Source organism: Erythranthe guttata, chromosome 14, assembly GCF_056151865.1.
Source record: "Erythranthe guttata isolate IM_541 chromosome 14, IM_541, whole genome shotgun sequence".
NCBI classification, from domain to species: domain Eukaryota; kingdom Viridiplantae; phylum Streptophyta; class Magnoliopsida; order Lamiales; family Phrymaceae; genus Erythranthe; species Erythranthe guttata.
Window position 1 is genome coordinate 17542336 of NC_142546.1, and position 14711 is coordinate 17557046.

The 14711-nt window shown below is 31.4% G+C and overlaps 1 protein-coding gene across 1 annotated transcript; it reads right to left on the reverse strand.

The window, feature by feature from the left end:
* Window positions 1-809: 809 nt before the first annotated feature.
* On the reverse strand, window positions 810-2375 carry LOC105961898 (PKS-NRPS hybrid synthetase cheA-like). The gene is made up of 3 exons (XM_088812756.1): window positions 2343-2375; window positions 1927-2082; window positions 810-1835 (listed from the first exon to the last, which is right to left on the reverse strand). The coding sequence occupies exons 1-3, from the start codon at window positions 2373-2375 to the stop codon at window positions 810-812; spliced, it is 1215 nt and encodes a 404-aa protein (XP_088668882.1).
* Window positions 2376-14711: the final 12336 nt, after the last annotated feature.

Sequence of the window (14711 nt, forward strand, 5' to 3'; positions counted from 1 at the left end):
GATACCAGAAATAGGATTGCAACTCTCAGGAGTCTACAATGTTTAACCAATATCACGTATTACTAAATGAGAAACCAAAAAATGAACTATGAGCTAAAAATTTCAAAAAAATTACCTTTGGGGAACAACTATCTTTGCGTGAATTAAGCTCGTACTCAAATTTGGATGGGTTGCGTCGGGTTGATTTATCAGTACGCATTTTTTTTTCGGGACGACCTTTGGTAACAACCTTTTGCATTGGCTCAATGAGAGAGTTACTCTCGGGGTGAGTAATCTCCCGCAATTTCATAAGCAATTGTACCCTTTTTTTTTGCGTCAGACGGATCGAAAACAGCCCGCCACGCTTCCATTTCTTCCACATCAGTCGGGAGATGTTCATCCTTTGTACAAATCATTGGCTCTATGCTCAAGTGCTTCCAATACGAGTCTATCCAGTCCAATGAGATGGGAGTGCGATTTATGACGTTGCCATGAAGTTCGTGGGCGCAAGGTAATCCATGAGTGGTTCGGATATCGCAAATACAAGATATAAACTCGTTCGGAAGCAACTCAAGTGATTTTTTCACCTCAAGTTTGAGTTGCTCAAGAGCGTACAACGACACACATCCTCGAAGTTCGTTGTATATCGTTACTTTGTAACTGTGTTGGTAAGTATTCTTGCTCTTCTCAAACGAGGCTTTGATTTCCGTATGTTGATGCATCAGTAGGTTGTCAATATGAGCCCAAATCTTTACAAATGTGCCCATACTATTTCCCAACTCTTTCTTCATTCGTGAGTGTGTACCCTCTACCCGGTTAGAAGTGTACGTTCATAGATGCCTATGTTTGTTTGTCCAAGCCGAGACAATCATCTCTTTGTACGGATCCAACCACGAATGAGAGACATAAGTTAAAGCATCCGGGTAGTCAACAAAATTTTTTTTCATAACATCCCATTCTTTATGAAATGACTCTTTTGTCTCTTGACCAACAAGACTTGCCCATTCCGACTTAAAATTTTTCCACTTATCATTGTTTGTTTTGAACATCTTCTTACAATTACTAAGAATGTTTTTGCTCACGTGCCATCGACACAAAAGTTGTTGACTGGAGGGATATACGATCTCTATAGCCTTCATCAAAGCCAACTCTCGATCTGTGACTATACAATTAGGTCTAGGACAACTTTCCATGACCTTCGCCAAGCTCTTCAAGGCCCATACGTAATTGTCTATTTTTTCCGCCCGAAGGTATGCAAATGCAACAGAGAACGTTTTATGCGTAGAAGTAATACCCACAATCTCCAGGAATGGGAGTCCGTATATGTTGGTTTTGTATGTACAATCCATAACCAATACATACGGATAACTACATGCCAATTTAATGCACGTAGGGTGGGTCCACAACAAGTCCATTACCTCGCCGGTCTCCTCCAAATATCTGTGATACTCGAAGTAGTTATTTTCGGACAACTTCAACATCAACAATTGCTTTTGAGTTCTACCAGCATTCTCTTTGAACTGGATCTTCTGACGAGCATTATAAACCGTCTTAATTAAAGATGCATTTGTCGGATTCTTCAACTTTAGTGATGATAAGATTGCCTTTGGTTTCACCAATGCGTTTGACAAGTCTTCTACCAGTGCCATCTCTTCACTTGTTAATCTTCCAGCATATGAGTGGCCTTGAAAGTTTTCAAAATCTGAGTGGTTGTGACTACCACATTCAACTGTCAACACCCACCCAACTTCTTCATCATCCATGCCCATTTTTTGGCCCTTCAACTCAAACGGACACTCACATTTCTTGGACGCTGTTTGCCTTTTTCCCTTTCCTTGGTCGTCTTGACCGGGTACCTTTTTGCCACGATACACTCCCGCACGCTCACATACAAGTACCACGTAGGGCCTTCTACGTCTATTTTTTTCCCGGGTTTGAAGACTTTACTGACATTATCATTCCTAGTCGCATACCAACTTCGCGCACCCATGTGACTAAATTGTCCCTTGTTGCAAACTCCTCATAGGTGGTAAATTCATGTGAATAATCCAAAGCTAATTCCCTACATGCATTAGCTCCACTACACGCGCTAGGTACAAAACTCTGCAAGAAAAATCGGAAAATTGGTTACACAATTGTAACATTGATAATTCGACACACCAGCGTCGAAATATGCGCTTAATATCGACACCATAATGTCGAAAATTTCAATATAATTCGACAGTTAAGGAGTGTCGAATTATGTTGAAATTTTCGACACTACTGTGTCGATATTAAGCGGATATTTCGACCTGTACATGTCGAATTTTTTGTAGAGGTGCGAAAAACGAGAAAAAACGATCACAAAGTACAATATTTCTTACCTCTTTGTGTTCTTCGACCTTAGAATCCTCCATATTTATGTCTTGTGTATCCATAATGTCCTTCTTTTCAATTTTTAGTAAGATTTGAGGGTTTTATGTGATAAGGGTTTTGGAGAATATGGAAGATTTTTTTGTGGAAAAAAATGTGTAAAATGAGGGTGAAGAAGAAGATGTTGGTGTTTTGTTGGGGGAGTGAGTTCCCTTTCTTTTTTCCTTTTTTTTTTTATTCTTTTTTTTGTTTTTTTTTTGGTCTTGCAATAGCAATTAGCTTAATTTAAATTAATAATATCTAAATTATTATTGGGGTTATATTTGTAATTTCCAGTCTTGATCTTAGTAAATTTATTTATATTTTGGTCTTGCATGAAGTAATGTCTTGCACTTAGTAATTTTCGTCTTGCAAATATCTGCAGCCTTTAATTAATATTACTGTATTGGCTACTAAATTATTGTCTCCTACAATAATATTACTGTTTCGAACAGTAATATTATGAATATTATTTTCCTGAACAGTAATATTGTTAATATTATTGTCTAAGACAGTTAAATTACTGTTGGAGAGAGTAATTTAACAGCTAAGGCAATAATATTAATTGAAATAATCTTTTTTAAGGAAAAAAAAGTCAATTAGCAGTTAAATTACTGTATCCGACAGTTCAATAACTGCTGGAGACAGTAATTTAGCAACGAATACAGTAATATAAATTAAAAATATTTTTTTAAGAATAAAAAAGTCAATTAATAGTTAAATTACTGTCTTCGACAGTTAAATAACTGCTGGAGACAGTAATTTAGCAACGAAAAGAGTAATATTAATTAAAATATTTTTGAAGAAAAAAAAAGTCAATTAACAGTTAAATTACTGTCTCGGACAGTTAAATAACTGCCGGAGACAGAAATTTAGCAGCCAAGACAGTAATAGTAATTAAAATATTTTTCTTAAGGAAAAAACATAATTATATAAAAAAATAATGGAGACCCGGCGGTCAACGACAGTTGACCGGCCGGAAAAAAAATTATGGAAAAAAAAAATTCAAAAAAAAGAAAGAAAGAAAAGTCAACGCCAGTCAACGGCGGCAGCCAGCAGTCTCCGGTGGTGGCGGGTCAAAATTGGGGTCAACATTGAAATTATGGTTAAAATTGGTTAATCGATGAAATTTGGCTAAATCGGGGTGTAAATCATGAAATTGGAGTTGAATTGGGTTTCAATGAATTGAGGGTAATTTTGGTATATATAAAGGGATTTTTCTTATTTGTAAATAAGTTTGAATGAGCTGCATTTATTTGAAAAACAAAAAAGTTGGATATCCCTCTTTTAATTAAGTGCCCTTGTCATGGGCCTATTTCCCATTTGCCCTAGTTATATTAATAAGAAACAACTTAGTTAAAATACAGTGAAAAAAAAAACTAAAAGAAGGATAGATGCTTCTAGGGGTGGTAAACGAGCTGAGCCGCTCGTGAGCTTGATGAGCCGGGTCGAAAAAAAAACTAACTCAAGCTTGTTTTTAGTTGTTTGTGAACTCATGAGCCTTATTTTTTTTTATTTTTTTTTATTTCTGTTTTTGTCTTAATATATTATTTTTTATTTAAATTATGTATAATAATATAAAATATTATAGAAATAATATAAAAAGAATATATAAATATTAAAACATATATATAATTAAGTTTATTGTTTATTTTGAATTTATTTTATTATAATCTAAATATTTTTTAATAATAAAATTTATAATTAAAAAAAAAGGGTTAATAGCATTTTGCCACATGTACTTTGTCCGTTTTTGCGCTTTGACACCTTAACTAAAAAAAGTTGCACGGGCATGCCCAAACTCATTTTTTTGACGCACATAACCACCTAAGGGGAATATTCTGGCGAATCTTCTCATTTTTCCGGTGCACGTGGGATGCACATGCTTAATGTGAGGATTTTTTAGTCGACCAATTATGTACACACACGAATATTGCCTTATACAAAAGAAATTCATAAGTCCCAACAACAAAAATCAAAATTTCAATATTTATATTATAAATCACCTCACCTCATAACCAACAAATACAATCGAAAACACACAAATATACTCATAAGTTACTACATGTTACTATATGTAACTAGTAATGTATACAGTTTGTGGAACGCTGTAACTTGAAGCATATGTAATTTCAACCAAATTTTTTGACATCTTTAAGGAGAGATCAATAGCTTCCATTAAGTTGCAATTGCAAAATCAAAACAAAAAAAAAATTTAGTGCAAAATCAACAAGAATTGAAAAACACTCAAAAATCAACAAACACTAGAAGATCGAGAGAGAGAGAGAGAGAGAGAGAGAGAGAGAGAGAGAGAGAGAGAGAGAGAGAGAGAGAGAGAGAGAGAGAGAGAGAGCCATAGCTGCGATATGCTACAAATTTAGACCAAACCGTCAATGCTCCTCACCCCAAGTGCCTCCTACCAAAACCCTAGCCGCTGCTAACCACCCAAGGTTCCGCGCTTGCAAATGAAAAAAGCTATAGAAATAAATATGACAATAAAAAATGAACGAGATTGCCATAAAAATATAGATCTCGACGAGAGGAATTCAACGGTGGGTTGCCCGTCAAATTCCGACTGCCGGAACACAAATTACACCTTCGGCAAGATCCACCGTCGTTGAAATACGCGCTAGCTGTAAAATGATTGCAGAAACTGATCCAGCTCTTGAAAATGTATGAAATTAGCACAAAAAGAAAGACCTCGACTAGAGGAATTTAAGGGTAGTTAAACAATCGAATTCCGACCACCGGGGTGAGTTATGACTCCGGAAAACAATATCGTCCGTTGGAGACCCATAGGGGCGGATTTGGATATGAGATTTGAGAGATGTAGAGATAAACGGTTGACGGTTGTGAGTTGTCTAGGGTTTAAAATAGCATTTTAGGTATTTCAAAGTGGTCAGAACTCAGAGGGGAATGTCAAATTATTATCATAAAGGAGGGGGTTTTGCACTTGGGTGTAACTTAGTGATTAGTTATATATAATTTCCGTATGAGGGGTCCTTAAAATAATTCCTTATTTTATAAGATGTTTTTTATCAAATTTGATTTTTTTATCTCCCTATTATTTAATAGTGTTTAATGTTTTGTTTCCTTAACATCAAACTCAATTACGTAAAAATGTCCGAATTACCCTTTCTCATTGTACATAGTTTTTTTTCTTCTTTTTAATATTTATAGTTTGTTATTTTTTTATTTTTTTACGAAAAAAAGTATTTTTAGTTTTTCGAAAAAAAAATTCTTCATTTTTTTGGATATTTTTTTGCGAAGAAGATATTATTTTATTTTTTTCGAAAAGTTTCATTTTTGATTTTTTTGTTTTCAATTGTTTTTATTATTCGAATTTCTTTTTCTTTAGTTTTTCCGATATTTATTTTATTCTTTGAAAAAAAATCAAAAAAAATTAATTTTTTTTTTGAAAAAAAAAATATTTTTCGAAAAAAATATTTTGTAATTATTTTTTGATTTAACAAAAAACATTCGTTTTTTGTTTTTTATTTTAAATATTATTTTTTTTCGAAAAAAATATTTTTTAATATTTTTTCGATTTTTCTTTATTAAATTTATTCTTATTTTTCCAAATTTTATTTATTTTTATTTTATAATAATTATTTAAAAAAAATAATTGAATATGTCAATGTGTTTAAAAGATGAAAACTAGAAGAACAATTTTATAAGTAACATATGTAATCATAGCACAATAATTTTATTGGAACTCTCAAGGTTCAATTAGTTATCTCCCAATTAGCCAAGATAAGTCATTATAAAATTATTTTGGCGAGTCGACCCGGAAAATAATAGGCTAACAAAACATCAAACTAAACCTTACTATTCAGTTAATTTTGGCTAATCCCCCAACCAAACAGGGCCTAATATTTCTATATTACTCTATAGTATAGTAGTATTAAGTATTAACACACAAAAACAGTCACTATTATTGTGTAATAGTAAATACAATAAATATTAATATGTTGATCGTTCAACAAATGCATACATAATAAAGCCAAAAACAATTTAATATTGATGTGGTTGACAATATTGTTACTATTACTGTCAACCACAATAATATTAAACAACAATAATATTAATGTCAACCACATTAATATTATTGTGTTTACAGTAATTTTAGCGTCAACAACAATAATATTACAATAGTAGACAATAATTATTACGTTGACCGGTCAACAAATTAAATAAAATAAAAAAGTCAAAAAAATTAAATAATATTGATGTGATAGACTGTAATATTATTGTGTTTACAGTCATTTTACTATCAAAGACAGTAATATTTCTTATTAATAAAAACCCGAATTTCTTATTAATAATAATTCATATTGCAGTACCAATAACAAATTGAAATTTAAGGTGCCCCTTGTGTAGCTAAATGAAGTGTTAAAGTGAAAACAATGTCACAAACATTAATAGAATTCTGATGAAGGGCCTTGAAATCGGCAGGCATACCATTTGCTCCGAAAACCAATTCAAGAGTTTGAATCGTAAGCAAAACACGTCCTGCTAAATAAGACATCCGCTTATAAGGATTCGGTAGCTCAGTTAGGAGTTGGCATTGATTAAAACCGTCCACCGCATATTCGTACGTTGGCTTACATAGTTTATATTGACTGCTTAGTACCGGACTATTTGTTTTCGATGCTTGCGCTTCGCGCCCGAGGATATCCAGGTACACAAGGTACAGCACCGTTTTGCTCGCCTGAAGAGTGGCGTTCGTAAAATCGATTGGGGTTATACCCTTTCTGTACAGAGGCTTCACAAACTTGAAACAGTATGCTGGATCTTTTGTCTTCCAGCAGACATTGCTTTTTAAATCGGCCGATGAAATGTATGTTAATGAAAGAAATGTGAATAGAAACAAGACATTATTATACGAAGAGCCCATTTTTATTTTTATTTTGTTGCAATATAATATTTTTTTGAGAATGTTTAGTCCTATTTATAGGGTTTTTGGAATACGAAAAGTGGAAATATTCTAGTGATTAAAGGAATGTTTATACTCTAGTCCAAGATTGCAAATTGACCTTGAAGATGCAAATACAAGATTCATTATCTGCAAAATCTATCAGTAAATTAAATATTTGTTTGATTTTGTTGATATTTTTTATATGTTTGACTTTATTATGCACATTTGATTTTGTTTTTTTGTAATGCAATCAATATTTTATACATTTTACTATGCACATGTTCCTCCTTTTTTTCCTTCCGAAATCTTATTCACATAACAAAAAAGGGAAAATTAGCTCGAAGTTCCTAAAAAATATTCTCTATGGCTATAATGACAGGTGGATTTTGCTTTTTTGCTAAAAGTTCTGACGTGCTTTCACGCTCTCTGACGCTATGCTGGATTATGTCTACCTGAATTGCTTAGGAAAACTAATAGTAACGGCGACGCGCTGATTTGCACAACTTAGTTATATAAGCAACAACTTAGTTATATTAATAAGAAACAACTTAGTTAAAACACAATGAAGAAATTTAAAAACTAAAACAAGGATATATGTTTTTAGGGGTGGTAAACGAGCTGAGCCGCTCGTGAGCCTGATGAGCCGGCTCGAAAAAAGATTGAACTCAAGCTTGTTTTTAGTTGTTTGTATGCTCACGAGCCTTATTTATTTATTTATTTATTTCTTTTTTTTGTCTTTATATTATTTTTATTTAAATAATGTATAATAATATAAAATATTACATAAATAATATAAAAAGAAAATATAAATATTAAAACATATATATAATTACAGTTTATTGTTTATTTTAAATTTATTTTATTATAATCTAAATATTTTTTAATAATAAAATTTACAATTTAAAAAAATTATAGTTTATTTTTTCATCATGCATAATACAACTATAATTATATGGACTGATCCACCCCGGTGTGTGAAAGATCCGATCTAATAATTATTCCAGGTTTGCTTCGTAAAATCAATAGGTACGACCACGAAGTGAAGAAGAAAAGAGTGATCGTGAATTGCACCGGTGACTTCGTAGTTGATTGTGTATCTTCTTATGTGATGAAAGAAAGAAAATGGAGTAAAAAACGAAAAAAGGTATATAAAGATGTGGGAATAGGTGTATGGTGTACCGATGACTTTATGGTGTTAGGTTTACGTTAATTTCCTAGCAAATGATATTAGTGAAACCTCGATAAATTAATAACTTCGTTTAAATAATAATTTATTCTAATTCCATCTTGGTTAAATGCAATATATTACCAGTTCGATAATTTCATACTTCGCTAAATTAATATGATTTTACTAGTCCAGACTATATTAATTTATAGATGTTTAACTGTAGGTTGTTAGATTTAAGTTATTGTTATTGCAGTGTTGTAATAATGAATTATTATTTTCCAATGTAATGGAATTTCTAGGTTTGATTCTAATGAAATTATCTATTTCAAGGCCTTGTATTTATATATTCATGAGTCAACTAGATTGCAGTATTTAAGATGCTAATGATTCATCATAATGCAACAATTTCAAGATGCTATTTTATTCTTTCCATAATATAAACTCAAATTATAATGTAACTCAAAACAATTTGCAGCAAAACAAATGTATTTCAGATGTTACGAAACATAGATCCAAAATGACAAGAATAGATACTAACATTTGAATTTTGTGCAACATTATATATAGGGTTTTTGTTTCAAAATAACAACCAAATAAAAAAGGGTAAATTACAACCATCCCTGATGTATGGTCAAATTACAAAACCCCTCATCTTGTTTGGATAATTACAACCACCCCCTCAACTCCTCAAATTTAGTGAAATATTCTTCGACATTATATGGAATATTATCACTTTTGTACCCGTTTTATCCCATTCGAACTCTACATTTTGAAGCAAGATGATCATAATATGTGTTTTTTAGCTTGTATATATCAGATTGTGGTGCATCAGAAACTGTATATTTACACAAAACGAGTTCAAACTAGAGCACATTCCACGAAATCTAGATGATTACGTTAAATTTAACAACATAAGGGTGGAGGCGTAAGAAAAAATCATAGTAGAGAGGGGGTATATATATTTAACCAAATAAGAGGGTTTCTTTTTTTGTAAATTGACCATACCTCAGAGGGGTATTTGTAATTTACTCAATAAAAAATTGAGAACAATACGACTATTTGAAGTATATTTAATTAACAACTATTTGATAACTATTGTTGGAGCAAATAAATTTATAGAAATATCAAAATAAAAAATGAAGTATCAAATTAATATTCTCGAAATATTTTTGCAGTAGGCAGATTAAAATTTGTGAGGGCTCGGGGGGCATCGCCGACGACTTTCCCGAGAGGAATTCAGACAAAAAAATAAAAGGTAAATGTTTATAGATTTTATGAAAAATACTATAACTTAACCATAATAGTTGATATTGTAATAATAAATATGAAAAACATATAAATTTAAATACAACTATGGAGGGAAAAAATGAGGGGCCAAAATTCATATATACACAAAAATGTGGCGCCAAAATCTATATATATAAAACTTGGAGGCCACAACCTCCCTACCCTCACAGTATCTAGAGCTGGAAATCAAACTATTCAAATCAAGATGGTTTATCAATAGCTCGTTTGAGTTTGATTTGTTAAGATAACTAATCAAGCTTGAAAACATATTTTCGTTCAATATCAATCTCTGAAGTTGGCTAGAGATCGTGCTCGATTAGAAGAAAAAAAATCACAAATTATGTATAAAAATATATACTCGAGCTCGATTTGTGTTTGGCTCGACTTGGTTGCTTATCAAACAAAATTTAGACAAAACTTTGAAAGCCCGATTAAAATTCAAACAAGTTTGAAGAAACACGCATTCGGCTCAACTCGATTTAGTTACACCGCTAAATATATATTAGGGCAAATGACGGACACCCCATGAGCTAAGGTCAAATTATGAAAAAAAATCCCGCTTGTTTGAGTAATTACAACCACCCTCCTCAATTATGTATTATTGTCTTACACGACTTCCACCCTTACGGTGTCAAATTTACCTATTGAGATAGCGGTTTTTTCGTAAGATAATACATAGTTGAGAGGGTAGTTTTGGATTATTTCGTAATTTAACATTACCTCAGGGTGGCGGACGTAATTTACCCTTGATAGGATTTTTTAAAATTTAAAATTTTATATTATCATGTTTGACTCGAATTAATTTACTTGAAAAAACATGCTTATAATTCTTCTCTAGTGTATGTTCTTAATTATCAGTGTTTACTTGATGTTAAGTGATCAAAACATCAAAACACAATCTTACAATTGAAATAATTATTTTATCAGTGTTTAATATGAAACTATCTTATTTTTTTTAGGGGTAATCACATAAAAGCCCATGACAATGGCACTTAATTAAAATAGGGACATCCAACTTTTTTGTCTTCCAAATAAATCCACCCCATTCAAACTTATTTGCAAATAAGGAAAATCCTTTTATATATACCAAAATTACCCCTAATTCATTGAAACCCAATTCAACTCCAATTTCATGATTTACACCCCAATTTAGCCCTATTTCATCAATTAACCAATTTTAACCCTAATTTCAATTTTGACCCCAATTTTAACCCTAATTCTTATCAATTCCACCGATTATGCTCTAACTTCCTTAATATTACACATTGACCCCGGATTTTAACAAATATATTACATTAACCCCCAAAACTTTTTTTTTTTCTGAAAATAATTTTTTTTCTGAAATATTTTTTTTCCGGCCAAATTCCGGCGTTGACCGCCGGAGACCGCCGGTCTCCGGCATTGACTTTTTTTTTTTTTTTTTTTGAATTTTGAATTTTGTTTTCCTGCAATTTTTTTCCGGCCGGTCAACGGTCGTTGACGCCGGGTCTCTGGCGTTGATTTTTTTTTTTTTTTTTCTTAAAAAAAATATTTTAATTAATTTTACTGTCTTGGCTACTAAATTACTGTCTCCGGCAGCTATTTAACTGTCGGAGACAGTAATTTAACTGTTAATTGACTGTTTTTTTTTTTTTTCTTCAAAAATATTTACATTAATATTACTGTATTCGTTGCTAAATTACTGTCTCCAGCAGTTATTTAACTGTCGGAGACAGTAATTTAATGTTAATTGACTTTTTTATTCTTAAAAAAAATATTTTTAATTAATATTACTGTATTCGTTGCTAAATTACTGTCTCCAGCAGTTATTTAACTGTCGGAGACAGTAATTTAACTGTTAATTGACTTTTTTTTTTTAATTTTTTTCCTTAAAAAAAATTTATTTTAATTAATATTGCTGTCTTGGATGTTAAATTACTGTCTCCAACAGTAATTTAACTGTCTTAGACAATAATATTAATAATATTACTGTTCGGAAAAATAATATTCATAATATTACTGTCCCAAACAGTAATATTACTGTCTGAGACAGTAATTTAGTAGTCAAAACAGTAATATTAATTAAAATATTTTTTTTCTAAGAAAAAATAATTCAAAAAAAAATTTTAACGCCGGAGACCGGCGGTCAACGGTGGTTGACCGGCCGGAAAAAAAATTCAGGAAAAAAAAATTCAAAAAAAAAAAAAAAAGTCAACGCCGGAATCTGGCCGGAATTTGGCCGGAAAAAAAACATTTCAGAAAAAAAATTATTTTCAGAAAAAAAAAAAAGTTTTGGGGGTTAATGTGATATATTTGTTTAAATCCGGGGTCAATGTGTAATATTAAGGAAGTTAGATCATATTGGGTGGAATTGATAAGAATTATATTATTGAGGGTATTTTAGACTAAAGACATGGGGATGGACTTAATTGAGAGACTGTTTTTTTTGTGGATCAAAATGCATGTAAGTCCCATGTGATGGGCTTTTTTGCCATTTGCCCTTTTTTTTATTATCAGCAAATTACTTGCTATCTTAATTTAGTGATATTTAACATACATATTTACTTGGTGCATTCTGGCAATAAGATATATTTCTATATTGAGCCAAGTAAACACCAATGTGCTAGATAGAGACGTTAATTATTTGGTGGAAACTATTTATCGAAAAAACCCATATCTCTAAAATATGAGAATGATAAATAACCCTTGAGTAGCTTAAAAGTTTTTTGATGCCTAAAACTTGATCAATAAGTGGGTAAAGACTCAAGAAAATATATCTTTAATTTATTTAACAATGAATAAATTATTTGGTGGTTACTGAATTATCTTAGCGTAGGAAAAATTTAATGAATAACTGGATCTCAAATGTAATGCTTGATAGTATGGACGAGAGTGCAATAATTATTTGATAGTGAAAAATAAATTATTATTATTATTAATTAATTAAAAATAATTCTTTTTAGAATTTGAAGTTAACTAATTATTGGAATTCTAACTCATATCATTTGGTCCCTATTGTAGCCCAATTAATTTTCTAAGTAATTGAGAAAATAAAATTCAGCTAACAGATAGTTAGAAAAGAAAGCGACGACAAACGAAAATTGAAGCCTTGTAGGGCTACAATTACCGGCATAAGGTTACATGGTGAAGAAAGAGTTGTTTACATACTTATTTCCTTGTACAATTCTTTCTAGGATCCTATATATAAATTAAAGGGTAAATTTCAAATACGTATGGTTAATTTACAAAAAAAATCCTATTGTTTGAGTAATTATATCTACGCTCCTCAACTATGATTTTTTTCTTACACGTGTACTCTTATGGTATCAAATTCAACATAATCATCTAGATTTCGTGGAATGTGCTCTAGTTTGTACTCATTTTGAGTAAAAATACAGTTTCTAATGCACCACAATCTGATATATACAAGCCAAAAAACATATATATTATGATCATCTTGCTTCAAAATGTAGAGTTCAAATGGGATAAAATGGGTACAAAAGTGATAATATTCCATATGATCTCGAAGATTTCACTAAATTTGAGGAGTTAAGGGGGTGGTTGTAGTTATCCAAACAAGAGAGGAGTTTTCGTAATTTGGTCATACATCAGGGGTGGTTGTAATTTACCCTAAATTAAAAGATTTGGTTGAAGAGAGGGAAATAACTTGGGTTGTCTAGGGTTCGAGAGGTTGTACTTCTCGGACCGTAATCAACCAATAATAATGTGCCATGTATAATTAGTACGTACCCAGTAAAAAAATGTACGATCCCTGGATTACGAGTAAAATTACAAAAAAACCCTTTTATTTAAACTTAAAAACCTAATTAGATAATTTAATAGTTAATTACAAATTAAGAAAATTAAAATCACTTTTGTATAATTATTCCTAACCTCTTAACACTAATCTTCACTAGTTAATTTTTTCTATACATCATCATCATCGATGGTCTAAAATACAAAATTTATCATCATGGTCAACATTAATTATTTTTTTCATATTCACCATAAATCTATAACGGCCGTAAATCTAAACTAGCATCAACGCTGCTGTTGATTTTTTGTATGTGAAATCTCGAATAATTTATGGACAAAACTGTTGGAAATTTTGAGTGTTAGACTCAATTTTGGTTGATTATTTAAGTGGATTAAATTTAGTTACTCAAAATTAAATGAATGAGAAATTAATAAAATCCCTTAATATAATAAATGGAAAATAAAGAAAGTGAAATGCCATATTGAAAAAGATGGAGGTGTTTAAACACCTATTAAATTGAATATGTGTGTTGTGGTTAATGGGAAAAGGTGTGATATCATGAAATTATTTTCCTAAGAGGGACTTGTGGTCACAACCTTTGAAAATCTATAAATAGATTCCAAAATCCACCATTTGAAAAAATGGATTATTCACATAGAATCCAATACATTAATTGAATTTCACTTCTCGTCGTAGCATCTCATTGCATATTGTTGCATTACCAAGTCATTTTCTTCGTGTCTTATAAAGTCCTAAACGTCGTTTTGTTCGCCATGTTCCAATAATTGGTGTGCTACTTTGTTGGAACTGAAATAGTCGTTGTATCTTGGGAGACAATTGTCGTAACCGAGAGCACTGCACGGGGCAAATTTGTCTTAAGGAGAAAGAACCTAGCTCTTGCTTCGACTACATTTTTCTTGTCAAACTTTTGTCCAAATTTTATTCGTCTCATTTCGAAATACACACACCAAAATAACAAAAACTCTCTCTCTCTCACATAATGGAGTTGGTTGTAATGTATATTTATGTATAGGACAAGCATTGCAACTTAGTACAAGCACTAATAATGGCTATCTGAATCACCGATGTAACTTTATTCTTCGAGCTTTCTCTTCCAGTCCAAAATGAACTTCTTCATGACATCATTTCTCTGAAAATTAATAAAATCACAAGTATGATTTTAGGGAAATCTTCTGAGGTTTGTTCTAAATATTAATGCGTTCTGTGAAGCT